The 20,107-nt window shown below is 40.6% G+C and overlaps 1 protein-coding gene across 14 annotated transcripts in view; it reads left to right on the top strand.

Moving 5' to 3' along the window:
• The window catches only part of ryr3 (ryanodine receptor 3), a 366,212-nt gene that overhangs the window by 138,728 nt on the left and 207,377 nt on the right, over positions 1 to 20,107 (top strand). For all 14 annotated transcript variants that reach the window (XM_060828910.1, XM_060828909.1, XM_060828911.1 and 11 more), the window contains 5 exons: positions 1,320 to 1,424; positions 7,534 to 7,637; positions 7,755 to 7,838; positions 10,190 to 10,349; positions 17,532 to 17,679. In XM_060828910.1, the coding sequence (XP_060684893.1) occupies positions 1,320 to 1,424; positions 7,534 to 7,637; positions 7,755 to 7,838; positions 10,190 to 10,349; positions 17,532 to 17,679 (601 nt within the window). The remainder of the gene's footprint in view (positions 1 to 1,319; positions 1,425 to 7,533; positions 7,638 to 7,754; positions 7,839 to 10,189; positions 10,350 to 17,531; positions 17,680 to 20,107) is intronic.

The following is a 20,107-nucleotide window of genomic DNA, read 5'->3' as shown; positions in this document are numbered from 1 at the left end:
TTTGTTTTTTGTATTGTTTAGCTGCTAAAAATCACAAAGTTGTAATGAATTAATGTGACACCATAATAAAGGATAGTAACTTTGGCACTTTAGGTTTGTGATTGTGAGAATGGACTTTCCAAACAGACCTGATGCTTGGTATCGGATCATTCTTCAATTAGCTAAATACTGACCAACTAAACAAAAATCCAGTGACACATTAATTCTTGGAATGTAAGACAGGACAATGAAGACATATTTGATTACAAATATAATTTTCAGGTTAAGAGTTGTAAGTGGACCCAGTCATTACTGATGAGCTTCTGATGTTGCTAAAGATTTGCAAGGTACTGCAAACCTCAAGTTGTTTGATTTAAAAAAAAGATTCTTTTTGTCTACTTCCATCAACTTAGTTCTGCTTTTTTAGTAGTTCAAGAAAGTAAGTGCTAATAATTGAAAAACAGTGTTCCATTTCCAACCCTCTATTAATAAATGGCCCAAGACAGATTGTGGCTACAAAGATCAGCTCAGATGCTGAAGGTTCTGGGGTTTGTAACTCACCTTCTGAGTCCTGAAAGCCTGTCTACTACCTAGAAAACACTGAGAGGTGGATATGCAATTGGCAGCATTGGTTAGTGTATTGGGGTGAAGTGCATTGTCAGAATGTTCAGGGTAAACTCTGAGTTTTATGGTGTTGCTAGTTGAATGACAAGGGAGTGGTGCATTGACCAGAGTGAGAGCTGTGTGACTTGGTGGAAGAGATATGAATGCATCTTGGTCACCTAAGTGATGTCGTTAACTTAGTGCAGTGTTCTTGCTTGATGAACTTTCATATCCCATGCCACCTCCTCCAATTCCTTTTGCAGGATCCCAAGTGCGTTCTGCTTCCCACAGGAGATGTTGTCCCCTATCCAGATGTTGTCTCCTGGGCCCAGGACGGTACCACAAAGCCCTTTCCTTCCTCTGGCTTATTACTGCATCTCCCTGAATGCTGAACCATTATTACTCAGCAATCTTCAAGGCATGACTGCATCTTCCCTTTTACAGGGACCACATTTCTAGAAGGGGAGGCTACCTAGATCACCCTGTCAGCTTGGACCATGCAGAAGGTACCTGCAAAATGGAGTTTGTTTGGGGGCCATTGGTGGCTCAGTTATGGTCAGGGCACTGAGATTGTCGACTAATTTTGTATCTTTCTAACAGCAAAACAACACCATGTGAAGAAGAGTAGATTTTCCAGGAAGGCTGAATTTGAGCATTAATTCTAAAAACTGGATATCTTTTCCAGTAGTTCATGCATTTGATTTTGACTTCACTCTACAATGATTCCTTTTATTCAGATTGTTTTACCTTCACATCTTGAGAAAGTACAGAGTAAATTGGCTGAAAACATTCATGAACTTTGGGCAATGAACAAAATCGAGCTTGGCTGGACATACGGGAAGGTAAGAAAGTACCTTTCCAAAGTAACGTTAGAAACCCATTCTCCTGGCAGGGAATATTGCTTGATGGGACTCTGACCAGAAAGGATTTGCACTGTGAACCCAAATTTCTAATCCTACAACAAAGACCAATTTCTACTGCACTGTCTAAAATTTAATTTAAAATCTTTAGTGCATCTTGTATGCATCGTAAAGTGTGCAGTATCAATTTGCTTTTCTTAGATCAGCATAAAATATAAGCCTGCAGCTGCAAAAAAGCACTGAGTCAAACAAAATAATCTATTGGCTATCACATTGCATTACTTTATTACAATGAAATGTTTACTTGCCTGTAAGTTGTTTTAAAAATAAGTGAGTGTTAAATAAAGTGGCCAAATTGTACGTTTGGCTATGGTAACAGAGACTAGTTATAATGTGTCACTTTCATTTTATTTTCTAACAGTATTCTGTGCAGTAATAGACTCAAGATTTGCTCTGTAGTTTCTGTGATACTTGACAGTTGATATTGTTATGGACCTTCACCTATAGCATGTATTTGGAAGATGTTCCAGCTATATCTGGCTGTGCTGATGCTTGACGGCAGCTCGTGGTATTAGATTTATAACCAACTTGGAAATAATCTGATGACTCATAAATGGCGACGGTTACAATTTGAAAATTTAGACAGCCCTAATGATTTTAAATAGAGGTTGAAATGATACATGAATTGCGGGCTGAATCCAGTAATATCACACTGAATTATTTCTACACAGTGTCATCTGTTCTCATTTATGTCATTATCCACTTGCTCTGATTAGTTTGTTGCACGTTTGTCATGGAGATGATGGCATCACGTGTAATACCCATAGTAAATCCGAGTCAAATATATTTAGAAATGCAAATTACTAGAAGAGAGAGGTTTAAACCATAACAACAATTAAAAATGCTGATAAAATTTAGAAAATTGGGAAGCAGTAATGGAGAGAAGAGACAAATACATGTATTGTACAGATCCTTTGTCAAAATGATTAAATCACTTCTGTCTAAAGTAGTATAGCATAAAATGCGAGAAATACACAACAGACTTGTCAAGATGAGCAAACGATTTTATTGTCACATATATTGAGAAAGATACAGTAAAGAGTGTTTTTAGAATTAGAATTAGAATCCCTACAGTATGGAAAAGTTTGAGGTGATTCACTTTGGAAGGAGTAACAGGAATGCAGAGTACTGGGCAAATGGTAAGATTCTTGGTAGTGTAGATGAGCAGAGAGATTTTGGTGTCCAGGTACATAGATCCTTAAAAGCTGCCAGCCAGGTTGACAGGGTTGTTAAGAAGGCATGTTGGGTGTTAACTTTTATTGGTAGAGAGATTGACTTTCAGAACCATGAGATCATGCGGTAACTGTTCAAAACTCTGGTGTGGCCACACTTGGGGTATTGCATACTATTCTGGTCACCGCATTATAGGAATGATGTGGAAGCTTTGGAAAGGATTCTGAGGACATTTATAGCATGTTGCCTGGTATTGAGGGAGGGTCTTACGAGGCAAGGCTGCGGGACTTGAGGTTGATTTTGTTAGAGAGAAGAAGGTTGGGAGGTGACTTAATTGAGACATATAAGATAATCAGAGGGTTAGATAGTTTGGACAGTGAGAGCCTTTTTCCTCAATGGCGAAGGTTAGCACGAGGGGATATAGCTTTAAATTGAGCAGTGATAGACATAAGACAGATGTCAGAAGTAGTTTCTTTACTCAGAGAGTGGTGGGGAACGTGGAACGCAGTGCCTGCAACAGTAGTAGACTCACCAACTTTAAGGACATTTAAATGGTCATTGGAAAAGCGTATGGGTAAGAGTGGAATAGTGTAGGTTAGATGGGCCTCAGATTGGTTCCACAGGTTGGTGCAACATGGAGGGCCGAAGGGCCAGTACTACATTTTAATTGTTCTATGTTCTATGAAACAGGCCCTTTGGCCCAACAAGTTCATACCAACCCTTTGAAGAGTAATCCACCCAGACCCATTCCTCTACCCTATACTTACCCCTGACTAATGCACTTAACCTACACATTCCTGAACACAATGGACAATTTAGCATGGCCAATTCACCTAACCTGCACATTTTTGGATTGTGGGAGGAAATCGGAGCACTCAGAGGAAAGCCACACAGACACAGGGAGAATGTGCAAACTCCACACAGACAGTTGCCTGAGGGTGTAATCGAACCGGGTCCCTGGCACCATGAGGCAGCTGCTGTACCGCCCCTGTTTTGTTGCCACAATCCAGTGCTGTTTTATGTTACAAAAGAATAATAAGGAAGTACTGAAGTAGAGTTCATCTTCATCAATCAGTGTCCCAAACATGTCTCCAGGGCTCCTGCGATATCTGTACAAAGTTGGCCACAAGGAGTCCCCACTCTGGCTGCAGTAATGACAACACCGATGCTCCAGGATATCCCGGCTCATCATGCCTCCTTTGTCTCGCTGACACAACCAAGAATCCCTACTCCAGGCCTACCAGAGTCAGGAGTCCCTACTCCAGCACTGATGCTGACTGTAATCAATCACTTGTCACTGCCTCCAAAATTCCCTGCTCTGGGCCTAATGAAGCCAGGAGTCTCCACTCTGGGCACCAACACTGCCTTAGCTCATGACATGATCCCACCACCAGAGACCCTAATTCTAGCTTAGCGCAGCCAAGAGTCCCCGCTCTACCACTGCTGCAGCCAACACTTCACCACCACTGCCGAGAGTACAGGCTGCAGACCTACAGAAACTGTGTCCCTGCTCCAGTCACTGCCATATCTACGACAGCCCCTTGGAAGGTGAAGAGAAAGAAAAAGAAGAGATGCAGGAAAAGAGATAGGGGTAAAGGCTCAGTAGCCCAAACACTACCTACTGTGCTGGTGCCACCATCTTTTTTTCATATCCATACGTGTGAATATAAAGGGCAAGACTTTGAGTGTAGATTCTCCAAAATAATCAAAGTCTAGAAGGTAAACAAGTCCCTTTACTTTTCCCAGCAAGATAACAGAGGAAGTGAAATGAAAGTTTTTCACCCCACTTCTCTATAGCAAGTCTGAGGGATTTCTGTGTTTAAATTTCCTCAGATGGGTCATAATTACCATTGAGATACTTTCGAAATCTTGAAACCTTAGTCAGACTGAGACAATCAATTTTATAGATGGCTTTACTTACTTGTTGGAAGATGAAGAATGATTATTTTTGGAGATAAAGAAGTCCTTGCCTTTATTCTTCATCCTTGGTGAGGAGCCTTGGTGAGCTCTTGACCTGCTCTGCCTTATATTGATAATGATCTGCTGTTACTACGCAAATGCACCAACCCCACAACTTGGGACAGACTCCAGGTCACCGAGTTGCTATTAATGCAGAGGGACTCCCAGAATTCTAGACTTGGGCCATTTAAGTAGAAAACTTTTCAATTAAATAAAACTTCAAGCACTGGTGAACAAGCATAAAATACCATAAAAAAATTTGTCTTCCCATCATTTTGTCTCTCTTTCTGTACCTGATTTGGCATTGAATTCACCCATTCGAATTTACACTCCCTTCTCAGTCATGTGTTACTTACTTCACAATTCTTTAATCTGATTGGCTCAATTATTGAAGAAGTAATTGCAGAACATTTGGAAAATCATAATCAAATCAAGCAGAATCAGCTTGGCTTCATTGAAAGGGAAATTGTTTCTGACTAATTTATTAGAGTTTTCTGTGGAAGTCTCACCGAGGCTGGACAAAGGGGAACTAGTTGATGTGTTGTATTTGGACTTTCAGAAGGTGTTTTTCAAGGACCCTCACAAAAAGTGAAATCATAAAGTAAGAGCCCACAGTAGTGAAGGTAGTATCTTGGCACAGATAGAGAATTTGTTCATGAGCAGGAAATAATGAGTGGTGAGGGATAAGGCGCTTGTGTTCAGATTGGTAATCTATGACCAGTACATTTCACAGGGATCACTGCTGGGACCACAACTGTTTACAACATATATTAGTGACTCAGAGGAAGAAAGTGAATGTAATGTAGCTAAATTTGCAAACGACACACAAATAGGTGGAAAAGATGGTTGTGAGAGGAATACAAACAGTTTACAGAGAGATATTGATAGGTTAAGCAAATGGACAAAAAGTTGGCATATGGAATATAATGTGGAGTTGTTAGGGAGGGGGAGATTGGTGACACTGTCTCCAATAAGCCAAGGGTGTTGACAGATTAGGTCTTTCTATTCATGATCAACATTAACCCATGTAACTACGATTTGGAGATGCCGGTGTTGGACTGGGGTGTACAAAGTTAAAAATCACACACCAGGTTATAATCCAACAGGTTTAATTGGAAGCACACTAGCTTTCGGAGCGACGCTCCTTCATCAGGTGATTGATTCACCTGATGAAGGAGCGTCGCTCCAAAAGCTAGTGTGCTTCCAATTAAACCTGTTGGACTATAACCTGGTGTTGTGTGATTTTTAACCATGTAACTACAGCTGTCATGCTCCCTAACTGACGTGTTCCAGCTCCTACCACCATTGGCATTGTACAAGGGCTTGAAAGGGTTAACGCAGAGGAATTATTTAAGCATCACCCAATATGATGATGCCAAATGGGCCTCAGGCAGGGCAACAACTTTGGATCTTGGAGACGTAAGACCTAATATTGGGGTCTCCCTCATAACCTTTGTAACAATGTCTGTCAAAAGCATGTAACTTGACCTTATTGCCATTGTACAATAAACTATATCTTGATTAAGAAAAGAGCTTCTTCTCATGAAATTAGCAAGTGGCTTTCCTCCAAACTAACTGGAACATGTAGATTCTTCCAGGAAAGAGAATGATGGTTGCAAATGTGTCTGTCAGATGTATCTTGTATCAATGTGAGCTGTGGTGAAGATCCATTATACAACAGTGTGCCAATGGGCATTGTGTCATCTTACAACTAGGGAGCTAGCAGAGGAGGTCTGAAGGATCTTATAAATATTGCTTGTGCAGACTGGCAGTAGCTGAAAGAATGGAGCCTTCAAGAACCCTGCAGAAAATAAACTCATAGTGAGGCAAAATCTATCGTGCTGAGAATCCGTAAAAGAGGTCCCAAGTCAAATTTAAGACAGAGATAGCAGGCAGACACCATGAGCCGTGGTTACATAAAGGGAAGTCGAGGCCACAAAAGTCATTTAAAAGGTGATGTTAGACTGAGGAATGTTGTAAAGCCAGAATTAAAAGCTTCTGGCAAGGCTAAGTTTGATTGAATCTTAAAATTATGACAAAGGCAAAAAGCATTTACTTCAGCCAGAAGTACCACCATTCAAGGAGCTGCAGCTGCAAGAACCTCATTCTACTGTGGACCAGTTGTCCACCAATCCTTGACTGGGACATATCCAGTGAGGAATATCATAATGTACGTGGCTGACATATGTCGCACTAATCAAAGTTAACAGGCTTCAACCCAAAGACTTATCAATCTTCCAAAATACATTTGTTTATGTAAGTACATTTACCATTTCCCTCCCCCACCCCATGAGGAGGTTTTACAATGCTCTCAAAATATATTTTGTGAGCATAGTAAAACCTCTTTATGGGGTGGGAGAGGAGAAAGGATAATGGGAAATGTACTTACATAAACAAATATATTTTGTTTACATTGTGGGGGAGAAAGCTTGAGGAAGATGTTCTATAAGGAATTGAGAAAGGTTAATGCTGAGGAGATTATTTTTGCAATCCCTCAAACTCTGTGCAACAATACCTTCAGTACCAATGGAACTTGAGCCCTGTTGTTATCAGGCAATAATCACGTGCAAGATAAAAAGTGTCGTCTTGTGAGACAATGAAATGGTTTTCCCCTGCCCTGCTAGACCAACCACGACCTGTAGATCCGAACCAGGAAATAAGATGGCAGTGACAAATATACCAGATGTATCTTGCGCGAAGATGAACTGTGAAAATCCATCCCAGAATTGCTGTGTTTTACCACTGAAGGGCCTCACTGAGCTCAAATGTCAGCAAACTTCCTGGAGGCTACTTCATGCCATTGAATCATGACGAGTGTTCATAGTAACACCCACAATTCCTTCCTACCCACTGATGAAGACTATATAATTTAGCTTAAGGGTCTTTCTCTTCCCTTCAGGTACGTGATGACAACAAGAGACAGCACCCTTGTCTGGTGAATTTTGATAAACTACCAGAACAAGAGAGAAACTACAATTTACAAATGTCCCTTGAAACTTTAAAGTAGGTTCAAAAATCTTGTTCAGTATTTAAAGAGGAAAATCTATTTGTTACTTTGATTTGCTATTTATTTCCATTTTGTTGGTGGTGTTCATGGGGTTTGTTGAAATGTCTTCACAGGACCTTACTAGCTTTTGGCTGCCATGTGGTTCACATCAAACCAAAAGCTGAAGAAGATTTACAAAGATTGAAACTTCCCAAAAAGTAAGCTTATCACAGTCGTGAAAATGTTGCTGAGAAGTTTTCTTTTCATAGATGAATAGATTTGGCTTTCTTTTACAACATAATGCAGCTCTCAGTCCCTGTTATATTATTTAGTCAGTTACCATTTTGTTAGCTTTGCAAAATTATGTTCACAATGCCATCTATTGGACTAAGTGCATGCCTTTTTTTTTGTGGTACTAGTACTTTATTCAAGATGCACATTTACAACTCAAAAACGAAGTAATCAAGTTAAAACCTGAATGCAGTCTTCTGTGTGTTGTTGGTGGTGAGAATGGAGGAAGAAAGGGCATTTAATTAGGAGGGATAGCAGTAAACCTGAACTCCACCTGAAGTGCAGCTGGAACAGTGTAAAGCTGCCTGTTTGGTGAGCAAGGAAGCAATATTAAAGTTTAATCTATTTCTTTAAAATAAGGTATTGCTTGCTTGTGATTAACATTTGACATTATTCTGCTTTAAGCTTAAACTTTTTTCCAGGCGTGGACAGGGTTAAACAAGCTCTCTGCCAGAGAGAAACTGTGATTAATTTATTGATTAACTAAGTCTAAACCAGATCAGTAATTATAAGAGAAATCGCTAAGGTTGCCAATTAATGCTGCTCCTAGATGGACCTGATACCAAGCAGTCTGCATGTCAACTGAAACTGTGCAGCCAGCTTGTCACCTTGTGGGAGTAGACCCCTTGATCAAAGGCAGTCATTGCCTGTTCGAAGGTCTAGACACCAGGAAACTGCAGATCCTGCCAAAGGCCATCATTTTCCATGCTGATATCCCTGTTGCAGCCTTATTCCAGTGTAGCCAACCCTGAGAAAACTCCTACTTTCATTTGACTTGCCTGAGGCCTAGTCTTCCCACAATCCTACAACTCTGGTGGGTGTTTTTTTCTGGAGGAGAATAGTCGCTCCTTTGACACTACTGAGCCGAAGAACTATCTGCTTCTGACTGAACACTAGCTCTCTGTATGTGAGATTTCTACCCCCCCCTCACCCAGCCACCCCACCCAGACCCCCTGCCCAGACTCTTAATTCCAAGGGAAGTCCTCCTGATGGCCTTCCCACTCTCTGATTGGCCAGTGCACCTTCCTGATACGATGCAGTATAAATTTCCAGTTGACTCACCTTCCTTCAGGTGAAATGTTTGCGTCAAAATGCTTTAACTTCTGAAGATGATTTTAGGGCAGAAAATAAAAGACATTTGTTTATCATCCTTTTTTAATAAAAATAATACTACTAAAGGAATGACTTCAAGCAATAAATTCTTCAGAGGCTTTTTTTTCACTTTAAACCAATAGAGAAATTTGGCATGCTTTCTCTTGTGCTTTCCTGTTTTATTTTTATTCATTCGTGGGATGTAGGGTTTGCTGGATTAGCCCCTTGCTATTTCCACAAACAGCAATTAAGAGTCAACTACTGCACTGTGGATCTGGAGTCAAATGAAACCAGGTAACGATGGTGGATTTCCTCCCCAAAGGACTTAAATGAACTAAATCAGTGTTTACGACAATCAACAATAATTTATTTCATGATTGCCTTTAAACTAGCCTTTTATTCCTGATTTTAAGACCAATAAAGCATTAATGTTAGTGATTGTAATGAAGTCAGTTAGATGGATCATAAAATATGAGTTCCTTGATTAGGACTGTTAACCCCTGTCCAATCAGGGACCCCTGGCTGACAGATATAAACAGATGGGTGAATAAAGATTCGTGCAATTTGTGTCTGAATAAAAATTCATGCACTTTGTGTCTCACACCTGCACACACACACATACCATGGGTGCTGGGGAAAAATAAGCACTCCTGCAATTAGGCGGTAGTGTGGGTGTAAAAAGAAACAAAAACAGATGGGTCAGACATCCTATTCACTGTGAGAGCTGACTCTGACGGAGCTGGATCAGTGTTAAGGACTTCCCATCTGTAATTTGAGGGGGACATGGTGCCTCTGTGGAGTTATTTTGTCAACCATGTGTAAAGGGTTGGTTAACATAAAAAGACATAGGTTTATTTGTTAAGGATTCAAGCAGTTGGTGACAGTTGGCGAATGTGTTTGAATTAGCAGCTTCCTCAAAACAAACTGTGACTAAATCCATGTCGCATGATACATTACACTGTTGACCTTCTAGCAATGTGTGCAGAAAACATAACTACATCCAGTTAAGTGAGTGCAATGATACTCATGATCTGAAATCTGCTTTATGCTAATCATCAAATATTTTTAAAGCTGTTTAGCTTTCTTTGATTAAATATTGCTTGTTTTATCTGACCGCATAAAATATTTTGTTGATTAACTAAATATGTTTGTAGTTTTGCAAATCTCAATTTTTAATTAATTTTAGTTACATGATGTCGAATGGCTATAAGCCCGCTCCGCTGGACCTTTCGGATATTAAACTACTTGCTGCTCAGGATGTTCTGGTAGACAAGTTGGCAGAAAATGCACACAACGTCTGGGCAAAAGACAGAATCAAACAAGGATGGACCTATGGCATCCAACAGGTAATTGTGATGCAGAGTAATTGAAGTAGCATATGGTGTGTAGCTCCACTGCATCAATCCTGCAATTAAATGTACGTTGCCAAGGAGACAATAATCAAATTTCACTGTGATTGGATTATAATCTCGTTGTTGAGATATGTTCTGTGATTCTGTGATTGCAAAGAATTCCAGGGGCATAGAAGCTGACTAAGATCAAACAAAAGGAGATGAGACATGAAACATTGACATGGTTTCTTGAGTCCTGCACCACTGCCAGTATGATATGTTCTGAGTGCTTTCCTATATATTAGCTCTCATAACAGACAGAACAAAGGCCTGGGTTCTTGTTTAGGCAGATGTCTTGAAATTTATTAGTATCTTTAACTATTCACACTGCTATAGTGTCACAGGCTTGCATGTAGTGTGTGTTCTGTGAAACCTTTTTCCCGTTAAAGAGAGGGGACTTTATTTTGATGACATGTACAAGGCTGCATATAGATAATTGCCTCTATATGTTTACTTAACATTTTGGACATACAACATGACCTTTTATTGTTATTCTGGTGTGCTGCCTGTCATTATAAATGGATGAGTATCATTTTTCATAAAATGTATGGCTGTTATCTGGCCTGAAATCTGAGTCTTCATCCTGTGTGACAGATAATTAAAAGTACACAGTTGTCAATTTCTTGGGCATTGTTCACTGCATCATCATATAGCCTAACCACAAAGATGTTTTATCTTCCAACAAACCCATGTGTTCATGTGAAAGTCTCAAACTCTTGTACTTTTTCCCCTTTTAAGATGGGGAAAATGCCTATCTGTCCATTACTTGTATTCTACTATCATGTCTTCCCTTCTTTCCAACAATATAGCATGCACATATCTATCTATTCATTCATCGGATGCGGGTTTTGCTGGCTGGGTCAGCATTTATTGCCCATCCCTAGATGCCCTTGAGGGAATAGTGCTGAGCTGCTTGGACCACCACAGTATTTGCTCTAAGTGCAAGAATTATGATCCACTGACACTGAAGGAAAGGTGAAATCGTTCCACATCAGGATGGCAATTGACTTGGAACTATAGTTGGATGGTGACAGTGTGGGAGGGGAGAATTCTGTGGATCTATCTTCCAAACATGAGAATTGCTGGTGAGAATAGATCTTTGTCTTGAGAAATAGCAAATAGATTTGGCATAGCTATGAGAATCTTGGCAAGTCAGTTTACACCTGACTATCACAAATTTTACAGTAAGGACAGTACATTCTGTGAGACCATATGAGGGTTATGAGGAGAAGGTATGCAATATTGGAACACCTCATCTCCTTTACATGTGTTGGAATGGTACATTGTTGTACTGCTGACAATTTTTGAGAAACATTGAACATATCAAATGGAGTGGTCCATGTGTCAACAATGTATGTGTGTGTGTGTCTCTCTCTCTCTTTCTCTCTCTCTCATTTCAAAGTTGATGATGTAGTCAGTCACCAGAATGTAACATACTTTTGGAAATGCAATCTTGCAGTAACAGCTTGGAAGAAATCTGGTGAGGGATGAAAAGATATCTGGTTTGTCGAGATGGATGGAGTTGACATGTTGCACACAATTTGATTACTTGGTTGAATGTCCTTATTTAAATTGAACCAAAACGTGAATTCACGTTGCAATCGTTAATATTTTTTTCTGTACCCATATCACCTATGTATATGATCCAGCATGCCTACGACATAGGGCTTGTGATATTAGCTCATATTTGAATGACCTGAACGAACATGCTCATTCAGACTCTGTTGGTATGGTGGGACCACCTGGCAAAAATGAACTTTTTGAGCTGTTGTGTCTGTTCATCATCTGACATCGCTTGCTGTATCTGCTCTGCTTGGTTGTAACCACAGTGAATGAGATTGATGTTGGAGTCTAGAAACTTGTGTGCTGCCACTGATGGCTTTATTATCTTGACAAATGTAATAATACCTAGATTTGTGCATGTTGTTAGACCAAAAATAGAAGGCCGTCATGATGCAAACAGTTTCAGATGTTTTTTACTTCATCCGTGGGATTTGAGTGTCACTGGCTGGCCAAGATTTATTGACCGTCCTTAGTTCTTCTTGAAAAAGTGGTGGTGCGCTACCTTCCTGAACTGCTGCAGTTCATGTTAAATAAGTTGATGCACGATTTCATTAGGGAAGGAGTTGCTCGATTTTGACCCAGTGACACTGGAGGAACAAGGATATATTTCCAACTCAGAATGGTGAGTGGCTTGGAGGTGGTGGTGTTCCCATGTAGCTGCTGCCCTTGGTTTTTCTAGGTGGAAATGTGCTGTCGAAGAAATCTTGGTGAACTTCAGCTGGGCATCTTGTTGATGAATGAGCATTGGTGGTGGAGGGAGTAGGTGTTTTGCCAAAACAAATGAGTTTCTTTGTCCAGCATGTACCCAACATTGAGAGTGATGTTGGAGCTGCAGTCATTTGGGCAAGTGGAAAGTATTCCATCACGCCACTGACTGGTGCCTTGTAAATGGTGGGCAAGATTTGGGGAGTCAGGAGGTGAATTGCTCATCATCTGCTTTGATTTTAGATCTCAACAACATTTTAACATCACAATTAAATTCCGATATAGCAGCTATTGTGCATGTGACATTGCTGTGTATTTGTGTGTGTTAGTGTAATGCAGTTGCAACAAATTTTACACAAGCCTTGCTGCAAGCCTCATACCATATAACAAAGTGTTTCAATTAGCTTCATGTGACAATCCCATAAGGGTGCAAAATGAAGTGGGTTATTGTAATAAAATCCAATATTAAGCAAATTGGTTTCATAGGAGATTATTCAGAGCCAGAGTGTCTGAGTAGAAAAAATGGTCAAAGTTGAATCCACTACAGCTTTGAAAAACAAATGTAAAGGTCAAATAGAGTCAAAGTCATATGGCATGGAAACGTTTGTCAGCATTTGGCCAATACCCCTCCAAACCCTTCCTATTCATGTATGCTTCCAGATGCCTTTTAAATGTAATTGTACTAGCCTCCTCCACTTCTGGCAGCTTTTTTCAAACATGCACCACTCTGTGCGTGAAACAGTTACCACTCCAGTCCTTTTTAAATCTTTCCCCTCTCAACTTAAACCTATGCCCTCTACCTTTGACTCCCCTATCCTGAAAAAAAGACTTTGTCTATTCACCCTATCCATACCCCTTATGATTTTATAAACTTCTATAAGGTCACCCCTCGGCCTCTGAATCTCCAGGGGAAAAATAAATCCAGTCTCTTCAGCCTCTCCCGACAACACAAACTCTTCAATCCTGGCAACGTCTTTACAAGGGTATGTGGACAAAAGATCGGCAATTCAAGCTAAATGCTTGTTAGAGTCATAGAGATGTACAGCATGGAAGCAGACCCTTCGGTCCAACCCGTCCACGACAACCAGATCTCCCAACCCAATCTAGTTCCAACTGCCAGCACCCGGCCCATATCCCTCCAAACCTTCCTATTCATATACCCATCTAAATGTCTCTTAAATGTTGCAATTGTACCAGCCTCCACCACATCCTCTGGCAGCTCATTCCATACATGTACCACCCTCTGCGTGAAAAAGTTGCCCCTTAGGTCTCTTTTATATCTTTCCCCTTTCACCCTAAACCTATGCCCTCTAATTCTGGACTCCCGGACCCCAGGGAAAAGACTTTGTCTATTTATCCTATCCATGCCCCTCATAATTTTGTAAACCTCCATAAGGTCACCCCTCAGCCTCCGATGCTCCAGGGAAAACAGCCCCAGCCGGTTCAGTCTCTCCCTGTAGCTCAGTTCCTCCAACCCTGGCAACATCCTTGTAAATCTTTCTGAACCCTTTCAAATTTCACAGCATCTTTCCGATAAGAAAGAGACCCGAATTCAATTTTGGTGTCATCTGCAAACTTACTAAGTGTACCTCTTATGCTCGCATCCAAATCATTTATGTAAATGACAAAAAGTAGAGGACGCAGCACCAATCCTTGTGGCACTCCACTGGTCACAGGCCTCCAGTGTGAAAAACAACCCTCCACCACCACCCTCTGTCTTCTACCTTTGAGCCAGTTCTGTATCCAAATGGCTAGTTTTCCCTGTATTCCATGAGATCTAACCTTGCTAATCAGTCTCCCATGGGGAACCTTGTCGAACACCTTACTGAAGTCCATATCGATCACATCTACTGCCCTCATCAATCTTCTTTGTTACTTCTTCAAAAAACTCAATCAATTTGTGAGACATGATTTCCCACGCACAAAACCATGTTGACTATCCCGAATCAGTCCTTGCTTTTCCAAATACATATACATCCTGTCCCTCAGGATTCCCTCCAACAACTTGCCCACCACCGATGTCGGGCTCACTGGTCTATAGTTCCCTGGCTTGTCTTTACCACCCTTCTTAAACAGTAGCACCATGTTTGCCAACCTCCAGTCTTCTGGCACCTCACCTGTGACTATTGATGATACAGATATCTCAGCAAGAGGCCCAGCAATCACTTCTCTAGCTTCCCACAGAGTTCTGGGGTACACCTGATCAGGTCCTGGGGATTTATCCACCTTTAACCATTTCAAGATATCCAGCACTTCCTCCTCTGTAATCTGGACATTTTGCAAGATGTCACCATCTATTTTCCTACAGTCTATATCTTCCATATCCTTTTCCACAGTAAATACTGATGCAAAATATTCATTTAGTATCTCCCTCATTTTCTGTGGCTCCACACAAAGGCTGACTTGCTGATCTTTGAGGGGCCCTATTCTCCCCCTAGTTACCCTTTTATCCTTAATATATTTGTAAGAACCCTTTGGATTCTCCATAATTCTATTTGCCAAAGCTATCTCATGTCCCCTTTTTGCCCTCCTGATTTTCCTCTTAAGTATACTCATACTTCGTTTGTACTCTTCTAAGGATTCACTCGATCTATCCTGTCTATACCTGACATATGCTTCCTTCTTTTTCTTAACCAAACCCTCAATTTCTTTAGTCATCCAGCATTCCCTGTAACTACCAGCCATCCCTTTCACCCTAACAGGAATATACTTTCTCTGGATTCTTGTTATCTCATTTCTGAGGGCTTCCCATTTTCCTGCTGTCCCTTTTACCTGCGAGCATCTGCCTCCAATCACCTCTTAAAAGTTCTTGCCTAATACCGTCAAATTTGGCCTATCTCCAATTTAGGAGAAAGTGAGGACTGCAGATGCTGGAGATCAGAGCTGAAAATGTGTTGCTGGAAAAGCGCAGCAGGTCAAGCAGCATCCAAGGAGCAGGAGAATCGACGTTTCAGGCATGAGCCCTTCTTTATTCCTGAAGAAGGGCTCATGCCCGAAACATCGATTCTCCTGCTCCTTGGATGCTGCCTGACATGCTGCGCTTTTCCAGCAACACATTTTCACCACTATCTCCAATTTAGAACTCCAACTTTTAGATCTGGTGTATCCTTTTCCATCACTATTTTAAAACGAATAGAATTATGGTCGCTGGCCCCAAAGTGCTCCCCCACTGATACCTCAGTCACCTGCCCTGCCTTATCTCCCAAGAGTAGGTCAAGTTTTGCACCTTCTCTGTGAATCTTTCTCCCATACACCAGATCCTCAGCCATGCATTCATCTGCTCTATCCTCCGATTCCTGCCGTCACTAGTTTGTAGCACTGGGAGCAATCCAGGTATTACTACCCTTGAGGTCCTCCTTTTTAAATTTCTGCCTAACTCTCTGTAATCTCCCTTCAGAATCTCAACCTTTTCCCTTCCTATACTGTTGGTTCCAATGTGGACAATGACCTCTTGCTGGCCCCTCTCCCCCGTGAGAACATTCTGCACCCTCTCTGAGACATCCTTGATCCTGGCACCAGGGAAACAACACACCTTTCTGTTTTTTCTCTGCTGGCCACAGAAATGTCTGTCTGTACCTCTGACTACAGAATCCCCTAACACAATTGATTTCTTGGAGACCGACGTACCTCTCGTTGCGTTAGAGCCAATCTCAATACCAGAAACTTGGCTGTTCGTGCTACATTCCCCTGAGAATCCATCATCCACTCCGTTTTCCAAAACAGCATACCTGTTTGAAATGGATATATCCACAAAAGACTCCTGCCCTAGGTGTCTACCTCTCTTACCCTTCCTGGAGTTACCCCATCTCTGTGACTCTATCTGAGACTTTACCCCCTTCCTATAACTGCCATCCATCACATACTGTTGCTGTTGCAAATTCCTCATCGCTTCTATCTGTCTGTCCAACCGATCTACTCGATCTGATAAGATTCGCATCCAACAGCATTTATAGCAGGTATAATCCACAGTAACCCTTAAATTCTCTTTAAACTCCCACATCTGACAAGAAGTACATATCACTGCAAAGGCCATTTTTGCTCCTTCACAACCTACAGACACTGTCTTATTCCTTTACAAAACACTGCCCCAGGTTAAATTAATAGCTATGGCTTATATTTTAAGTTTAATCAAGAAACTTATCTCCAAAATCATATAATCAAGAAAGAACCCACTGTACTCACTGATACAGCCTTTCTCTTGGACAGACTTAAAACAACAATTAACTTATCTGATTCTGTGTTGTGAACTTCATCTAAACAGGTTCTTCCAGGATTAGTTGTGAAATTCACTGTTAATTTTCCCAGATGCACTCCAATGTCCAGCGATACATGAATTCAAAAACAGCAAAGGCGGTAACTGTGCAGGTTTTTATTCTATCTCTCTTCCCTGCACTGTCCTCACCATGTGCTTCCTTTGTCTGCTCTTCTCCCTTTTAAACTGCTGTTGTTTTGACTTTTTTTTTCCAAAGTTCCAAAACAATGCAACCGCATATAAAACAATAATTGCTGCTCCTGCAATTCGATGAAATCACCTCCAGCATCTAAAATACCTCAAAAAACAGCCAGACATTTTTCCCATCCTCCATCTTGGATTACCCTGAATCCTAGTTCTTTTTGAACATCAGCACAAACATGGTATGCTTTCATTGTGAGTAAAATGCATTACTTAACATGAACCACTGTTTCACAGTCATTAATAGGTAGGCTTGAGAGTATTCTTTCAAAATGTTTTAACATGAATCGTTGGGTATAAACGAGGACATTATTTTGTGTTTGCACCCCATAAAATTAAAATCTAACTGAATGAAAATATTTATAAAAATATACATAAAAATTTGGTGTGGTAATATTGCGTGTCACTTCCTGTAGGATATCAAGAACAAAAGGAACCCTCGATTGGTGCCATATAGCCTCCTTGATGAACGAACCAAAAAGTCAAACAGAGACAGTTTACGTGAAGCAATTCGCACTTTAATTGGCTATGGTTACAATATTGAACCATCTGACCAGGAAACCGGTGAGTTTAACTACTACAGATCAGATCATTCAATTGAGAATATCAAAATGGTAAGTTTATGAAGTGTAGAAACAACAGAGTTATTCTAAAAATGTATATAACATTCCTGCAATTAGATGCTTCTGAGGTTAGTACTAGTTAATTTTCTTGAATAACCTTCCTGAAAATGTATCTTTTCCTCTTTATTATATTAGTGCCTTGCTTAACGTTTGTCTGGAAACATAGCGAACTGTTACCTTCGGTCATTTTGCTGTCGATAGTGTCTGTATTTTGTGCATGAGGTTTATTTGGTGGAAGCCCACACACAGTTCTCTTCCTTCCCAATTGAAAAATTGCATAGTCAAGTACAGAAGAAGATCTATTGTAATGAAACAAGCAATTAATCTGCCTGTTTCAGGAGTTAGGGTAAGATCTTAGGCATTTCTTTTTGGGAAGCTTTTTTTTTGACGAAAACTAATGCTTTAAAATTATGGTGCATATTTTGTCTCTTATTTTTGGCCTAAATAAAACTTGCAGAAACAGCTTCTTTGGTTGACATTGCAATGTTTAAGCGCTGACTTTGCAGCATGTCTTGAACAACAGAGAATACTGCTGTCAGTAGTTTATTTGCTGGGTGTTTAAAAATTTAAACCAAGACGGCCCTTTAAATTATCCTCCTGCTGGGTTTTTAAGTTATGTATAGCATTTCAGATTTTTTATGCGAGCAGAATTTGGGAATTAGGATTTTCAGAAATTGGATTTATTGAATTTATGACTGAGTGGTTCAGGCATTTATTCCCCTCTTGGGCTGTAATAAAGTTCTTATCTCTTTGCCGTAGATGTTAAAAAACACAAAACCTAAACCTATTAGTTTTATTTCTAACTTATAACTGACTTTATTTCATTGCTTCCTTCTTTAATACCATTGTACCCCATAAGCCAACATTTGCAATTGCCGTAGATCACGAAATAGAAATTGTCAGGGTTATAAAACAACCCAGTTTCTTTGGGCATGTATACAAGTAAACTCCTTAGTTTGTAGTCAAGGCATGCCAAATTTACATCAAACCATAAACGCATGCTTCACTTGCTGGTTCTTTATAACTGGGCACAAGTGATCAAACAGGCGATACAAAACAAGCAAGGAGAATGCTGGAGAAACTCAGCAGGTCTGCTAACGTCTGAGGAGAGAGAAACAGTGCTTCATCTCACTTCCTTGTGCAGAGGCCGGTGCTGCAGCCTGACAGTCAGCTTTTGAAAGGAAGATAGCTTCTCCCAGATTCAAGACACTATAGACTGTATACAAAGTGTGTTGAGAGGCTCATTTCATGATGTAGTTGACTTTATCAATACAAAAGGGTTCCCTTCCATCAACGTGCAAGTCATATGTGATCATTGGTATCGCATCTTAACATTGTGTGCCAGGTACCCTTGGAGCTGCATGTTGTCTGTCACCTTGAGGGTGCTCATATTCTCAAGGACCAGATGCCTACAAGGATGGTTACTCCGAGATGTGCGTGACCTTCTGCAAACCATAGTTTATGACTAGCTCACATAACCTTCCCCGATTGAAATCGACTGCAGTACAATGCAGACCATTCTTCAACCATGATCCTGTGTATCAGACAATAGGAATACTGAAGGAGAGGTTCTGGTGTTTGAATCTGTCTGGGGAATCTAAAACTGTTGTGTTGAAATGGTACTTGCATGTTGTGCTCTGAAGAACTGGAGCAGGCAAGGGAGTGATATGATGGATTCTGAAGAGCTGAGAAAGTGGATAATGAGAACATTGAGAAGGAGGAACACTACTTTCTACATGATAGAGTGCAGCAGAATCAGGCACAGAATAGCAGGAAGGATTTAATTGACACCAAGGTGCGGTAGATGAGAACAGTGAAATGCTTTGGGTTGTTTTTGTTTGTTCAGTTTTGCTCTTAATAAATAAAAGTGAACATTCTAAACGATTTGAAGGCTTTTCTGGATGTGAGGGCACATTGAGTTACAAAGAAACTGCAGATGCTGGAATCCAAAGTAGACAGGCAGGAGGCTGGAAGACCACAGCAAGCCAGGCAGCATCAGGAGGTGGAGAAGTTGATGTTTCCAGTATAACCTAAAGAAGGTTTATGCCTGAAACGTTGATTTTTCCACCTCCTGATGCTGCCTGGCATGTTATCTTCTTGCAGCCTCCTGCTTGTTTACTTAGGATCCCATATTGAGCAATGAGAGGATGTTGGGGCACACTGGGCATTGGGATAGGGTCGCACTCAGTTAGACAGCAGTGAAAGTTGAAATGGGACAAAGGATGGATAAGCTCAAGTCTTAAAGAGTAAATTTACTATTTGCAATCTACAATAACAAATAAAAGTAAGGATGAGAAAGTCTCATCAGGTCAGACTGCAACTTTGGAGAGAAGGAAAATTAATGTTTTGTGTCAATGGTCTTTCATCAG

This window comes from Hemiscyllium ocellatum, chromosome 8 (assembly GCF_020745735.1).
Source record: "Hemiscyllium ocellatum isolate sHemOce1 chromosome 8, sHemOce1.pat.X.cur, whole genome shotgun sequence".
Lineage (NCBI taxonomy): Eukaryota > Metazoa > Chordata > Chondrichthyes > Orectolobiformes > Hemiscylliidae > Hemiscyllium > Hemiscyllium ocellatum.
The sequence above is the reverse complement of the archived record's forward strand: the minus strand, read 5'-3'. Positions and strand labels throughout refer to the sequence as shown.